This window comes from Crocuta crocuta, unplaced genomic scaffold, assembly GCF_008692635.1.
Source record: "Crocuta crocuta isolate KB4526 unplaced genomic scaffold, BGI_CrCroc_1.0 scaffold90, whole genome shotgun sequence".
NCBI classification, from domain to species: Eukaryota; Metazoa; Chordata; class Mammalia; order Carnivora; family Hyaenidae; genus Crocuta; species Crocuta crocuta.
Window position 1 is genome coordinate 5,464,551 of NW_027527449.1, and position 14,746 is coordinate 5,479,296.

Here is a 14,746-nt window from a genome sequence, read left to right on the forward strand (position 1 = left end):
ATGTAATACCATGGCTAACTCTTAGATACGTGATACTGAGTAGAAGAGTGGGTTGTAGAATACAGAATGGGTCAGTTTTTATAAACTCAAAATCAGCAGAACCATAAGCTATGGTGTTGAGGGAATATACACATATATGGTGAAATTATTAAAAAAAAAAAGGAAGTGAGTGATACAAACACAACGCAGGATAAACGGAGTTCCTCTCAGGCTGTGTGGGGGCAGAAGAGGGAAAAACGAAGGAACACACATCAGGCTGGTGACGTTCTCGTTCTTAAATTGGGCGGCAAGCTCTGCGTATTCATTTCCTTACTATGCTTTACAATTTACATATAATGTTTATGTATGTACCAAATATCATATAATAATGTTTAAAAATATGGAAATGCTTCTTATATCTCTATAATAGAAATAATAAACCCATTTCACTGTCAAAACAATCAGCATTTATTTGGTACCTTTTGAGTGTCTGGGTACTTTGTAAGGAACTATTAAAAATTAAAAACGAATCTTTGATACAGAATACCTATGCTACCTAGAGGAGTTCCAAATATGATCTGAGAGAAGACATTTATATAATAATCTACTGGAAACCCATCAAGAGTTATGTTGATATATTTCTATCTGGTGACTCTATGACTGTGACAGCAAGATTTTTAACCAGGAATAGGTCTCTCAAGATTTCTTCTTACATGAGCAAAATAAATGAATTAATTTGATATCATTGATGTGCTGACTAAAGACTCGTCTGTCCACACGGGACGCTAAGTGCCCCACCAGGGTCTTTCTCTGTGGGAGGCTGGTCTGTCCACAGCTCTTGCAGCTTGGACCTGCTGTCCAAGTGCACTGATGGCCAGGACTAAAATTGGTCCCCTAAGTCCTCTAGCTAGACACTGTAGCATGTATTCATTTTGAATTCTTAAGATTTCCTTACAAAGCACATACTGAATACAGACCATGACATGATGGGCAATTAAGTTTCCTCTTTCGGTGGCCTGAGTGGAGAGGTGCAGAGTGGAGGAGGCAGTGGGGATGTGGGCAGTGAGCAGCTCTGAGGAGGGCAGGGAACAACTACACACAGGCTGAAACGATGAGGAAACGGAGGCTGAGGAAAGCAGGCCGATGAGGATCGAAGCATTCCCACTGAAAGCAGCAGAAATGGCACCAGGGGCAGCAGGGGCCTGAGACCGGTGGCTGCCAGTCACAGGGCTGCGAGGTTCTGGGAGGCCAGCTGCGCAAACATTCCTGTTCTCGNACACCCTCAGAGGAACCCTCCCCGCGCCCCACCAATCCACTCCCTTTTGTGCTGCTGTCGGTGAGGACCCACCACCCGCTACCAGGCACATGCCGCACAGGAAACAGTTGCAGGGCCTTCCCGACTCCTGCTGCGGTGTGCCCTGGGGAGAGTCTGCTCTCTCCTTAGTGTGATTTCTCAGGTGCAGAATGAAAATAAATGGAATAAATGGGACAAGCCTTGAAATAAATTGGAGAATGGAGTTTTAGTAGGGAAAATGTGGTACATATTATCTATTCCTGACCTTTTTAGACTACTGTGAATTACTACTATCTTAAGCAATGATTATTAAAAGAAACGGGTAGTAAATTTTGTTTTAGAGATGATATATATACATTACGAATCAATCCTTGTAACTTCACTGGATACAAACAAAAATACCCCATCACAGACACTGATGATCAGGTGACTTATAAATACTTATTAAACTCACCATACCAGTCTCTATGTTAGGTGGATTGAGATAAGTATGTGGATTTCTAATGTAACCATCTTTGTATGGTTCATCTGGAAAGTGATAAGCATTAGACCTTCTGAAATAAGGTCTGTCGTGAGGCAGATTGAAGAGGTCATGTAACTCCTAAATGAAATCAGAATCAATAGAAAAGAAGAGAAAAAAGTTAAATAACTTAGATTTCTTATCAGTAAACAAATTCAAGCTAAAGATATAAAACAAAACTAACTATATATTGGCTATAAAAGTTATCAAACACACATAATTCACTAAACTAATATAATAATATATAGATTAATAATAATATAACAAACTAAAACCAAATGAGTTATTTATGTTATCTATGGATATGGGTATAAACTGGAAGGAACGGAGAAAAAATGAAAATGCAGTTGACCCTCGAACAATGTGGGGATTAGAGACACTGACCCCTCAAAAACTGAATAGCCACTGTTGACAGAAGCCTTAATGATAATATACACACATTAATGATTAATATACTGCATTCTTACAATAAAGTAAGGTACAGAAAAGAAAATGTTATTAAGGAAATCGTAACGAAGAGAAAATACATTTACAGTGCTGGACTGTATTTACTAAAAAGATAATCTGTGTATGAGCAGATCCTGGCAGTTCAAACCCATGTTGTTCAAGGGCCAGATGTAATTTGTCAGAGTGAGAGAAGATATTTTCAAATTAATTATTTCTTATAACACAGTCTGTTAAAACACATCTGGGCTAAACACTAGTTTTGAAACAGCCCTGTAAATAAGTAAATTCTAATTAACAATAATAGAATTATATGACAGTATTTTGAAGAATCATGTTTAAGAGTACTTCACAAATACAAGGGGTGGTGATTAAATTATGAGGTAAAAATTGGGTGGTAGGAAACCAACCAATATGGTGTCAAAATTAAAATACACAGACATGTTTAAAATGCAAAATTTACCCAACTGTATAAAAACGTGACAGTGACTTTGTAAAACCTGACATTTTCCTTTTTGTATCTCCTATGCATCTCGCAGTTTGAATGGGATCACGTGGTACCTTTGCAGGTCAACTATACCAGTAACACTTACAGAGGACGCAGAGGGTACAGGATTATACTTCTTCCCAGGGTGCCAGGCAAGACTAGACATCAAAAATATGCATTCCAAAACCAGTCATTTCATCAATCTCACTTCTTTTAATGGTGATCATGTTTTCTTCAAAATATCACTAATGAAACCAATAACTGTGGGACGTGGGGGATGCACTATTACTATAAATCCTAATCAAAATCAGTATAAATCCTAACTTTTCTTCCCTAGCTGGAATCTTATCTCTTTCACAAATCTGAAAGTAACAGAAGGGAAAAGGAATTTATAAACACTCAGCAGAAGTTCCAGGCATGTAAGTATCTCTTCATTTCTGTACTTGGTTATGGAAAAATTTCACAGAACATATGAACCACACTTGAATGTATAAAATCAAAATGTTACATATGGTTTAGCATAATGTTTTTTCATTAATACCACTTTTTAAAAAGTTCTATGTAGGGGTGCCTGGGTGGCTCAGTCGGTTGGGCAGCCGACTTCGGCTCAGGTCATAATCTCACAGTTCATGGGTTCGAGCCCCATGTCGGGCTCTGTGCTGGCAGCTCAGAGCCTGGAGCCTGTTTCAGATTCTGTGTCTCCCTTTCTCTCTGACCCTCCCCTTCTCATGCTGTCTCTCTCTCTCAGAAATAAATAAAAAATGTTAAAAAAAAAAAAAAAGGTTCTATGTGAACAGGAATTACATAACATGTAAAAATAACAGTCTGCTTCCACACTTTCCCTGTTAAATCACAAAATAATTTCCATTTATTAGAAATGTTTAAGTAAATATGAAATGAGTGATGGTCCTGTTTTCTCTAAGAATAGATGAATTGGTTTTACCTTTCTATAGGCCTGCAGCTGACCATCTGGGATTCCTGATGGATATGAAATTGTTTTAAGATGTTTTTCCCCTGGCAATAAAAAGTGCAGCGGTTCAGGGACCACAATAGATGTTCCTTTCATGTATTTCAAAATGCACTTCTCCATATCAGTCAGCTGATTATGAATTGCATCAACTAGAAGTTTACGAACTCTGTGGGGAGAAATATTCAAGTGCATTAACAAAAGTTACAATGGCTATGATAAATGAGAGTGGAGAGTAAACATATCCCAAATATGGTAAAAAAAAAAAAAAAAATTGATTGGACCGGGTTTATGAAAGGAAGTCTAAATTATGCAAAGTGAAGTAAACTGTGTATTTCCTGTATGTAGTTAAAGAGAAAACCCTATAGGTTCTGTATACTACCCTACATCCTCTAAATAAACACTTAGTTCCTAGATGACTCAGTTTAATAATAAACAAGGAAGAAATCACAGTAAAAGTAACAACAATCCTGCATATTCCTACATGATATTTCAAAACGGGCTCTGATTACTTTGGGGAGGAGTGCTCATTCAAATGCAGTGGTAGGACAAAATACTTACTTTCCCCAGGTTTCTTCCGGAGCAACAGACAGAACCACATCAACGGGCAAAATCATACTAACGTAGTGGTGCCCCCCACTTTCTCTTTCAATGATGGGGGTTACGGCTCCCAGAGAGGTTGACATTTCCAGCATAAGATCTATATTTACTATCTGATGCTATAAAGATAAATAGTAACAGTCAACTTATAACACATTGAACATTAAGTATTAAGAGCAAGTTAAAGGACTTTTTAAGGACCATATAAAGCTGTATGACAGTAAATTATTTAAAAGCACATATCTGAGGCGTGTCAGGAGTTAATTAACTCTTGATTTTGGCTCAGGTCAAGGTCTCGTCTGTGCTTAGTACAGAATAGGCCAGAGATTCTATCTCTCCCTGTCTGTCCCTCTCCTGTGTTCTCTTTCTCTCTCAAAATGAATAAACATTTAAAAAATGAATACATAAAAGCATAAATCTTATCTTTAAAATAATTTCTTCTCTGCTTCAAAATAATCTGAGGGGAGGTGGAGAGTGAGTGGGGATGAAGAAGATATCGGACTGATTATTTGTTGATACACATTTTTTTAAAAACATTTGTGTGTGTGCATTGATAAACACTGAAGCTGGCAGAGGCTCACCAGTATTCATATAGTATCCTCTCTACTTTTGTACAGACTTAAAGTAAAAAGAAAAAATCAAATGAACAAGATACCAAAGGAACTTTTAAACATATATTACAACTATACAGCCCTGTCTAAAGACATAGAGAACTATAAACAAATATTGAACTCTATTGGTAGATTTGATTTTTAAAAAAAGTTTTTTGTTGTTGTTAACATTTATTTATTATTGAGAAACAGAGACAGATCATGAGCACGGGAGGGGCAGAGAGAGGAGGAGACACAGCATCTGAAGCAGCTCCAGGTTCTGAGCTGTCAGCACTAAGCCCGATGTGGGGCTTGAACCCACAAGCGGTGAGATCATGACCTGAGCCGGTCAGACACTCAACCGACTGAGCCACCCAGGCACACCTTGGTAGGTTTGATTTTGACAGTGGTATAAAATAACAACTCTGAAAATGTTTTCTGTTTTGAACAAATCTCGCAGAACACTGAGGATACTGGAAGCCAAGTTTCTCGCTGACAAAAATTTATGAGCTGTGCGAGGTGGGAGTAGAATTGGAAATACAAATATGAATTACATAGGTAAATATGAATGCACGCATTGTGTGTGTGTGTGTGTGTGTGTGTGTGTGTGTATAGTGAGTGTGTACACACGTGCATGCTCCTTGGAGAAATGGCTGATTCCCAGTCTGGAACAGGGACAGTACATGATGGGCCTAGAACACCTTGTGGAAGGAAGTAGGAAGTACTCAAAAATACCGTGTCAAAAGGCCACTGGAGCCAGCTTGAAGAAGCTTCCATTGGCCAAATCTTATAAAATGTGAGCATCCAAATAACTAATGAGAGTAACAGACTGTAACTCACTGCATAAAATAGGAACCTATGCTTCCATGTTTATAATAAAGAAAGAAAGAAAAGCAAAGCTCTTCATTATGGTATAATTTCATCTAATAAATGTGGAAGGAAATGATAGAAAAATCACCACTTTGCAACCATCAGATTAATGCTGGATTCAGGTAAAAATTACCAGTTCCTACTGGAGGTGTTGAGTAAAACTTTGGTGAAGAATAGGATACATAAATACAGCCTCATAGGATACATAAAGTAAGCCTCACTTAACTACATATAAGGGAAAAAATAGTGTACTCCCAGAGAAGAAAACCAGCAGACACTACATTAAGTGATCAGAGTTAACAACAACAATACCAGGAGAAGACTCTTTAATATGATGTACTGAGGAAGACAGGACATTACCTCTGCGATATTCTTACCAACAGTGTACCACCTGAATCTTCAAAAAAAAAAATTTTTTTTTAATGTTTATTTATTTTTGAGAGATAGAGTGTAAGCGGGAGAGGAGCAGAGAAGAGGGAAACACAGAATCTGAAGCAGGCTCCAGGCTCTGAGCTGTCAGCACAGAGCCTGATGTGGGGCTTGAACCCATGAACTGTGAGATCATGACCTAAGCCGAAGTCAGACGCTTAACCGACTGAGCCACCCAGGCTCCCCTGTACCACATGAATCTAATCATGAGGAAGCCTAACACACCTCAACTGATGGGCACTCTACAAAATAACTCAACCGTACTCCTCAAAATGTCAAGCTCCAACTATTGGTAATCTCAAATCATTTGATCTATAGCCCAGTTTTTTTTGTACATTCCGCATCTGCAAATCTAACAGCTCATGAAGACATCTCATTGGTGTCTCAAACAACATGACTGAAATTGACCTCATGTCCCCGCCCTTCATCCATCTTTGCTAAGTAAGAAACTGATCATCCCATATCCAATTCGTTTCCCAGTATAATCCATTTCATCCCCTAAATATCTCTTGTCCCCACTCCTTTCTCTCCATTATCATAGCTGTAAGTTTAGTTCAGCTTATTCTGAAGTGGCCCCTGCCCACCTCTCTAACCTCATGTCATCCTATTTTCCCGTAACAGCCTAGAAAAATACTGCAGTCATATGAACTTTATACAACTTCCTCCCTTGGAGGAGCTCCATTTTTCATGTCCAGTATTTGCCAAGTCTGTGGCACATGGCAAGTACTCAATAACACTGGTTCAAAAAGCAACAGAACTAAAGACAATGAAGGAAAGTAAATTATTTACTATTTACTATCTCACAGCATAATGTGTCATTATCATGTTTCAGAATGATTCCTTCTTATTTATTTTTATGTAATTTGTAAACCTATTTGAGCTGTATATTTTTTGTGGGAGCAAAGAAAGCATCGAAAAAACCTTTTAAGATATGTATTAATATGGAACAAAAGTTTAGACACGGAAAGCAGAAATATGACCTCTGGAAAGTCATTTACTCTTTCTGGACCACAATTATCTGATGTGTGAAAAATAACAGAGTTGGATTAAATAATCTCTAAAATCTGACTCCACTCCAAATTCAAGGATTATATATTTTTAACACTAAGAAGATGGGTGATTTGCTTACCACGTCTGATAACTTTTTGTCTTTCTTTCTCATAAATTTTCGTTTTGTATCTTCTTCCTGTTCAAAGCTAAAGTTTTAAATACACAAAGATGTTTATAATATGAAATGATGTTCTGAAAACATTTCTAGCAATTTTCAAACATACTCACTGAATAAAGCGCATTATGGTCTTACAAGCAGAGCTGTCAGCCAGCTCTCCTGGGACGGTGTTCAGGTCACTGTTAGGCCATATGTACACTGAACTGTGGCAAAGTTTGAACACAAGTGCGTTTGAAGAAAGCTTGGTTGACAGGTCACTCAGCACATGTTTTAGTGCTTTCTTGATAAATATTTCTAAATTAAAAGAATATAAATAGAAGTTATTAAGACAAATTTTAAACTTTTCAACACGAAGGGTTCGAAACACACAAAAGTAGAGCAGAGTAAAACTGACTCCCAAAGAAGGTTCCCCAGACTCAGTCATAAAAAAATCATTTTGCCTTTCTTTTTGAAAAATTGAGATAAAAGTCACAGATCACAAAATCCATCCTTTCAATGTGTACAACTCAGTTGCTTTTAGCACAGGGACAGGTTACAACCATCACTATCTAATTCCAGAACACTGTCATCACTCCAAAAGAACCCTATACTTAACAGCACTCATTCCCCATCCCCCCTGCACTTACCCGTGACCCCCACGGATCTACATTTTGTCTCTAGAGATTGGCCTATTCTGGATACTTCCCATAAATGGGGTGACACATCATGTGTTCATGTCTGCCTTTCATCCCGTATATTGCAGCATAAATCAGTACTTCACTTCTTTTTATGGCTGAATAATATTCCCTTGTATGGATACAACACAGTTCGGTTATCCATTCAAAGCGGAAACACATTTGGGTTGTCTCTTTGCTCTCTGGCTATCATGACTAATGCTATGAACATTTGTGTGCAAGTTATTGTGTGCATATGTTTCCAACTCTCTTAGGTGATTACCTAGGAGAAGAATCGCTGGGTCATAGGGTTAACTCTATGTTTAACTTTTCAAAGACCTACCAAACTATTTCCAAAGGAGCTGCACCATTTTATATTCCCACCAGCAATGTAGGAGGATTCCAATTACCTTCAAAATACCACATAACTTAAAGCAGTAAAACTGTTGAATGAAACAAATTTCTTCTCTTTGGACTATATCCCACTAACACTGTACAACCAAAGTACTGGATTCTAAAGTCACAGTTTTTTTCTGTATAATGTGTCCTTAACTTGATATTTATTTGACTTTATTTTTCAGGGACTTCCTTTTAATTTAACACAATTTTTGTGTTATGAATATGTAAAACATTTTCATGGTTCAAGAAGACATATTTAAAGAAGATAATATTTACTTGTCTTAGCTTTATACTCTTGAATCCTAAACCTATTTAACTTTGTGATTAAAATATTTATTTAAATATTACACTGATATCTTGATCAATAAATACCTTGGGGTTGTGGTAGAGAAAAGATTACTTATAACAAGTCAGATTTTAAGACATCTTGATCTGTTTCAGAAAGCTGCATTTAAAGATTTTCAGCTGCATTACAAAAGACAAACTTAATTCCTGGATTATCTTCTGTTTATTCTTGAAGGACCATGAGGTAAAGTAATCTAAAAAAAACTGTTGTGTCTTTAAAGTTAAGCACTTCTTTCTTCTATATTTTCTCATTAATGATTCTCTTTATTGAGTGTTTGAAAGACTTTGATACAGTAGGAATATAATAAATCAGAAGACAAGCTCAAATACATTAATTACTAGGTAAAAATTATCTACAGTCCTTGTTTATTTGAAATTACATTTTTATACCTTATTGACTAATGGATTAATTATACTTTCATAGCAAAATGTATCATCAAGCTATATGGAGTTGTGAAATACCAGGCTTTAACCACACAAGTAACATATTAGGGAACAAGTACACTTTACTGATAAGATCAGCCTGAAAACGAGTTTGATTTACTCTTTGTAAAATGGTTCTCATCTTGATGGCACATTAGAAACACCGAGAAAGCTTGGTAATACCCAATTCTCTGTCCCAGAGACTTACTTTCATTCATATGGGAGTGGGGATTAGAAGGTGGACCAAGACTGAGAACAATTTTTTAGCATAAAGGGAGGAGTCAGAAAGAACATTCTTCTTTCTTTTCCTTCCTATTTCCATGGAAACGATGGCCAGCTAGCGATCTCCTTCAAGGAACCTGGCACTTTTCATTCCTTATCTTTCTGAACTTCTCTGTGGCTTCTGACACCACTGATCGTACTTTTCACGAGTGATTTTATTTATTATCGTGGTGTTAATTATCATCCTTCAGAGATATTCTCTATCTCTAGTCCTGACCACTCTCCCTTAAGTTTCAGAATCAAATTACCAAATGCCTGCCGGGAATGTGCACTTGATATACTCTGGCATCTCATATGAAACACATCTCAAACCCAACTCCTCATCTTCCTCCTCTGATATGCTTTACCTCTGTTTGTGGCCTTAGCCCAAATCAGAAACAGGAAGGCATCCTAGAATTTGCTTTATACAAACTCTGCTGAGTTTTCTCCCGTAGACTTCTTGTATCATTCCCAAACAATATAACCCTGAAGGGAGTGGGCTCTGGAGACTCAGGGTTACATATAGGCGAAAGTCTGCAATGCACAAATGTGGGTGCCTCATTTACATTGTGCTCATTATCTTTATGTTTATTGTGACAATTTTCTGCCAGTGGGCAGTGAAGTGAGGGGACAGCTTTTCCTCATATGCCCAGAGGAGCCTCGTGGGCTAGTGGTGGTGCTGGAACACAATCCCTAAGTTTAAGTCCAATTTATACAACTCGCTAACCGTATGATTTTAGTTTATTCATCCTATCTCTCAGTTTCATCTGCAAAATGAAGAGAATCCCAGTATATTTCATCATCAACTTTATAATAAAAAGGAGAGGTTTTTGTTTTGTTTTGTCAGACCTACCGTTAGCAGGGGCTAGCTGAAAAGCTAGATCAAGGCCTCCTCGTATTCTGAAGAGTATATCCATAGTCTCTGAAACCACCTAAAACAAACGGAACCAAAATTCCATAGTAAAACAAAACAAACTCAGCCTCATAAAATGAGACTGTACCTGAGATTGGGTGAAAGCATTAATTAACCTTGATTCTTCAAATTATTTCATGAGTTAATTCTTTGTTTTATGCAGAAAAACAAAATACCCTAAATTCGGTATCAGGAGTGCTCAATCTTTGTTCCACATTGAAAGCACCTGAGGAGCTTAAAATACTTAGACCTGGGCTGCACCCTCAGCGATTCTGATTAAATCTGGGAATGGTCTAGGCACAGGGATATTTAACAGCTCCTCTATGCCAGTGATTCTAAGGTAAAAAGGTTGAGGACCAATGATTTAAGATATAATTTCTAAATTATAGTCTCAACAATGGGTTTAAGAATGACATGAAAACATCAGTGGTAAGGAACTAGTTTAAGAATAGGACAAGAACAATGAATCTAATATGACGGTGCTGGTCAAGACAATGAGAGAAAACTGATACATCATAATGCTGGGAATACAAACTATAGGACTCTTCATAGGGCAATGCGTCAATAAGAATCAAGTCTTATACTCACATTCTTGGCCTAAAGAGTCTGCATTTAGAAATTTAGTCTAAAGAAATCTGCAGAGCATACAAAGGTCCAGGTCTAAGGATGTTAAACTGAATGTTAACAGCAGGAGATTGGTTAAATAAATAATTATGAATACTATACAGTCATGAAGAATCTATATGCTTTAGAAGAATATTTAATGGCATAGGAAAATGCTTGCAACTCATAAAGGGAAATAGCCCTTGTGATATGGAATCCATCAGTAGTTCCTACTGGGAAAAGTTTTCAATTAGTAATAATTGCGCCTCGGATAAACCTCATTGGCTATGATACTGCCACTGTGCAAAGCTCCATCAGTAGTTCCTAATATGGGTTATATGTTGAATTTTGAGGAGTTGATGACATATGATAAATGACAGGTATCATTTTGTGGGGGTTGAGGGGGAATCTCTGTGAAGAGGTTTCAAAGATTTCTTCAGATACTCAAAATAGGTCCCAAACAGGCTGAAGAACCATACTACACATTAAGAACCCTATTTTAAAATAAATGAATAGATACTAAGATTTATTGAGCTCTTAAAATGTAAAAGGCACTATGCTAAGTGACTGGACATGTATTAACTCTCATCCTCGGAATATCATGAAGTATGTACCATTACTATTTTTCTCTTTACAATTCCTTCTTTACATTATTAAGTTTTTGAAAAATATTTATTTATTTTGGAGAGACAGAGTGCAAGAAGGGGAGAGGCAGAGAGAGAGGGAGACACAGAATCTGAAACAGGCTCCAGGCTCCGAGCTCCAAGCTGTTAGCACAGAGCCTGACGTGGGGCTCGAATCCACAAAGCATGGGATCATGACATGAGCTGAAGTTGAACGCTTAACCAACTGGCCACCCAGTTGCCCCTCCCTCCTCAAAATTTTTTAAAAGGTGATTGTTTTTATGAATTCCACAAACTAACCTGTTGAAAGGGTATACCCTTTGCCCCAACTCTACTTCTGTAAATTTGTTCGAAGGAAATAATCAAAGTTCAGTGAAAATGTAGCTTCAGTGTTCAATGTTGTCCACTTACGGTTGTTCAGAAGAGGAAAAAAAATTATTTTTTGAAAACCACTTAAATAGTTACCAATGAGAAGTCACTTAAATGAAAAACAATACTACCATTCAGAATATTAGGCATCCGTTCGAACAAAACATTTAATGACAATGAAAGATACTAAAGAAGACAACATTTAGAAAGACAGGCAAGGGCAGATTTACACTTTATGATTTTGCACAATGTAACTAATCACTCAGTACTTTTGTACTGTTCTGTAAAACTGGAAAAATCTACTATTTCATAGGGCTGTTGTGAAGATTCCACAAAAGATCTTAAGTTTAAGGACGAGAATCTCCCTAGGCTTCTGAATTGAGATCCTCTCTGAAGAAATACTACTTAAGCTGAGATGTGATGGATAAGTAGGTGTGAGTATTAACAATTCCAAAGGAAAGATGGGGGTGGAGATGGGAACACCCATTCCAAGCAGCAGCACAGACTGGTGAAGATCTGCTTAAAAAAACATTTAAAAGACTGCCACAGATGGTTAGATCTGGTGGTGGTAAGGACAGGGATGGTTGGAGTACAGTGAGTGACAATTGGCAGCCATGTAGGAGTAAGAATGCATAGGATCTGATTATTGATCAGATGTTCAGGCCGTAAGAGGAAAGTGTCAAGGATGATTTCCAGGTTTTTGGCATGCACACCATGGTGGGTGTTGGTACCATTTACCAAGATGGGGATCATTGGAGGAAGAGCAGGTGTGGGATGAGTGGAGGAGAAATAATGAATCAGCTTTGAACCTGCTGAGTTTGAAATACATATGAATTAGGGCGCCTGGGTGGCTCAGTCAGTTAAGCGTCTGTCTCAGGTCAAGATCTCACAGTCTGTGAGTTGGAGCCCCTCTGGCTCTGTGCTGACAGCTCAGAGCCTGGAGCCTGCTTGGGATTCAATGTCTCCCTTTCTCTCTGCCCCTCTCCCGCTCATGCTTTCTCACTCTCTCTCTCTCTCAAAAATAAATATTTAAAAATTAAAAAAATTAACTACATATGAATTATCTGAGTGAAGGTACAATTAGTAGATATGTAGATATAGAGCTCAGAATATAGTCAAAAAATTTTTTAATGTTTATTTTTTTTATTTTGTGAGATAGATGCGAGCAGGGGAGAGGCAGAGATAAGAGAAAGAATCCCAAGCAGGCTCTGCACAGTCATCGCAGAGCCCCACCGAACCTGAGACCTGGACCTGAGCGGAAATCAAGACTGAACGCTTAACTGAGGGAGGCACCCAGGCGTCCCTGGAATACAGTTGTAAAAGCCGGAGATACGAATGTGGGAGGAAGCACGGGGTGCAAAGAAAAGCATCCCTGAAGAACAGCACATCTGGGCTAGGATAGGCCTGGAGGGCCTGGCTGAGCAACTGGGGGGGAACTCGGGGAGTGTGGCAATCACCGGAGCTACGTGAACCGAGTATTTAAAGAAGTTACTCGTATCTTTCCCAGGTCCAACACTTCTTCAAACCTTCAAAAACGCCTCATAATCCCTCGTTCTCAAAATGCATACACAAGGAGGCACGGGCAGCGTAGATTCTAACGTTGAGCTGGGTATTCTAGGTAGTGGCCGGGCAGTTTCCCTCCGGCTCAGACCACCGAATCCGCAGCTGCCACCGTGGGCCCTGGCAGGACCAGCTCCCTCCAAAGGCTGTGGAGCCATGGCGGCTACCAAAATCCGAGGGGAAACCCAAGGGGCGATGACGAGCAGAAGTACTCACCATGTCTGCGACGTGACGACGACCAGAGCTCTGACGTCTGCCCTAAGGCTCTCAGTTCGCTGGCCCGGAACTCGTGCTTCCAGGGGCGGGGCCTCGGAAGGCTGACTACAATTCCCAGCATACCTCGCAGCAACGTCATAGGGCGTATCCTATTACAGTTCCTCGCGGAGGGCTAACGGGGAGGGGAGCAGGCGCATTTGCTCAGTAAATTCTATTGGTTGGGTCCTCCTGCTTCTATAGACGTTCTTAAGTCAGTCTCTGTGTTTCTCATCGCGGTTTCGAACTCTCCACGTAATCCTTCCGTAGCGTACTTTGAAACGAGTTCCCCCGTATCCGGGGCAACGCGTCACAATAAACCACTGAGACCACAGTCTGCATCCGCGTCGCGCGGAGCGTGCGGAGGCGCCTCGCAGCGAGGCGTCGCGCGGGAAGCGCTTGCGCGGGGAGGCGCGTGACCCCCGCCGCTCCTACAGCTGAGTCAGCCCGCACGCGAGCTCAGACGCCCTGGTCCCGGTTGTCGGACCCGTGCTGTTTGACAGGTGACTTGGTCCTTTGGGCCGCCGAGTGTGGTCCTTTAGCTACCTACCTCCTTTGAGCCTGTTTCTCTAGTGGGAAATCACTTTCCTGTCGCCTCAGCCAGAAGTTTCCAGCCCGTTCTTCACCACCCGCTCCCCCGCAGCTCTCTGCCTCGGAGGGACCTTGCCAAGTTCACTTGCGTTAGTCTCCGTTATGCACTTGTCCGCTTAGATTGTAAACTCCCTGGGGTCAGGGTCCGTGCCTTTTAAAATGTTTTCCTAGCTTCTGTCAGCGAGCTTTCCCAGAGGAGGGGTCCGCAAAGTGCTAAGTGAGAGAACGATTTTGTAATGTTGCGCAAGAAGACTTGAGAGGAACCGTTCAAGGCGAGAACTTTCCTTTCCTCTCTTCCCTTCTGAGGCTCCGTTTGTTGCGCGCGGGTCGCTGCGCAGGCGGTGGAGATACTGTGGTGAGGGAGCACCGAACTGCCCGCGGTTGCTGCCTTCCCGCAGCCAGGAAT

The 14,746-nt window shown here is 39.7% G+C and overlaps 2 protein-coding genes and 1 non-coding gene across 3 annotated transcripts in view; 1 reads left to right on the plus strand and 2 right to left on the minus strand.

Moving 5' to 3' along the window:
* The window catches only part of UFSP2 (UFM1 specific peptidase 2), a 30,418-nt gene extending 16,609 nt beyond the window's left edge, over positions 1 to 13,809 (minus strand). The window contains exons 1-7 of the mRNA XM_077762286.1: positions 13,714 to 13,809; positions 10,283 to 10,361; positions 7,459 to 7,642; positions 7,310 to 7,376; positions 4,253 to 4,410; positions 3,668 to 3,860; positions 1,728 to 1,874 (exon numbers count right to left, since the gene is read on the minus strand). Coding sequence (XP_077618412.1) covers positions 1,728 to 1,874; positions 3,668 to 3,860; positions 4,253 to 4,410; positions 7,310 to 7,376; positions 7,459 to 7,642; positions 10,283 to 10,361; positions 13,714 to 13,716 — 831 coding nt within the window. The 5' untranslated portion in view covers positions 13,717 to 13,809. The remainder of the gene's footprint in view (positions 1 to 1,727; positions 1,875 to 3,667; positions 3,861 to 4,252; positions 4,411 to 7,309; positions 7,377 to 7,458; positions 7,643 to 10,282; positions 10,362 to 13,713) is intronic.
* LOC144230443 (U4 spliceosomal RNA) lies at positions 11,110 to 11,256 on the minus strand. Its single transcript, XR_013334764.1, has one exon. It is a non-coding gene; the product is annotated as a U4 spliceosomal RNA (small nuclear RNA).
* Positions 13,810 to 13,962: 153 nt separating the features above from the next.
* CFAP96 (cilia and flagella associated protein 96) overlaps positions 13,963 to 14,746 on the plus strand; it is a 20,108-nt gene continuing 19,324 nt past the window's right edge. The window contains exon 1 of the mRNA XM_077762305.1: positions 13,963 to 14,252. The gene's annotated coding sequence lies outside the window, so the exon portion shown is untranslated. The remainder of the gene's footprint in view (positions 14,253 to 14,746) is intronic.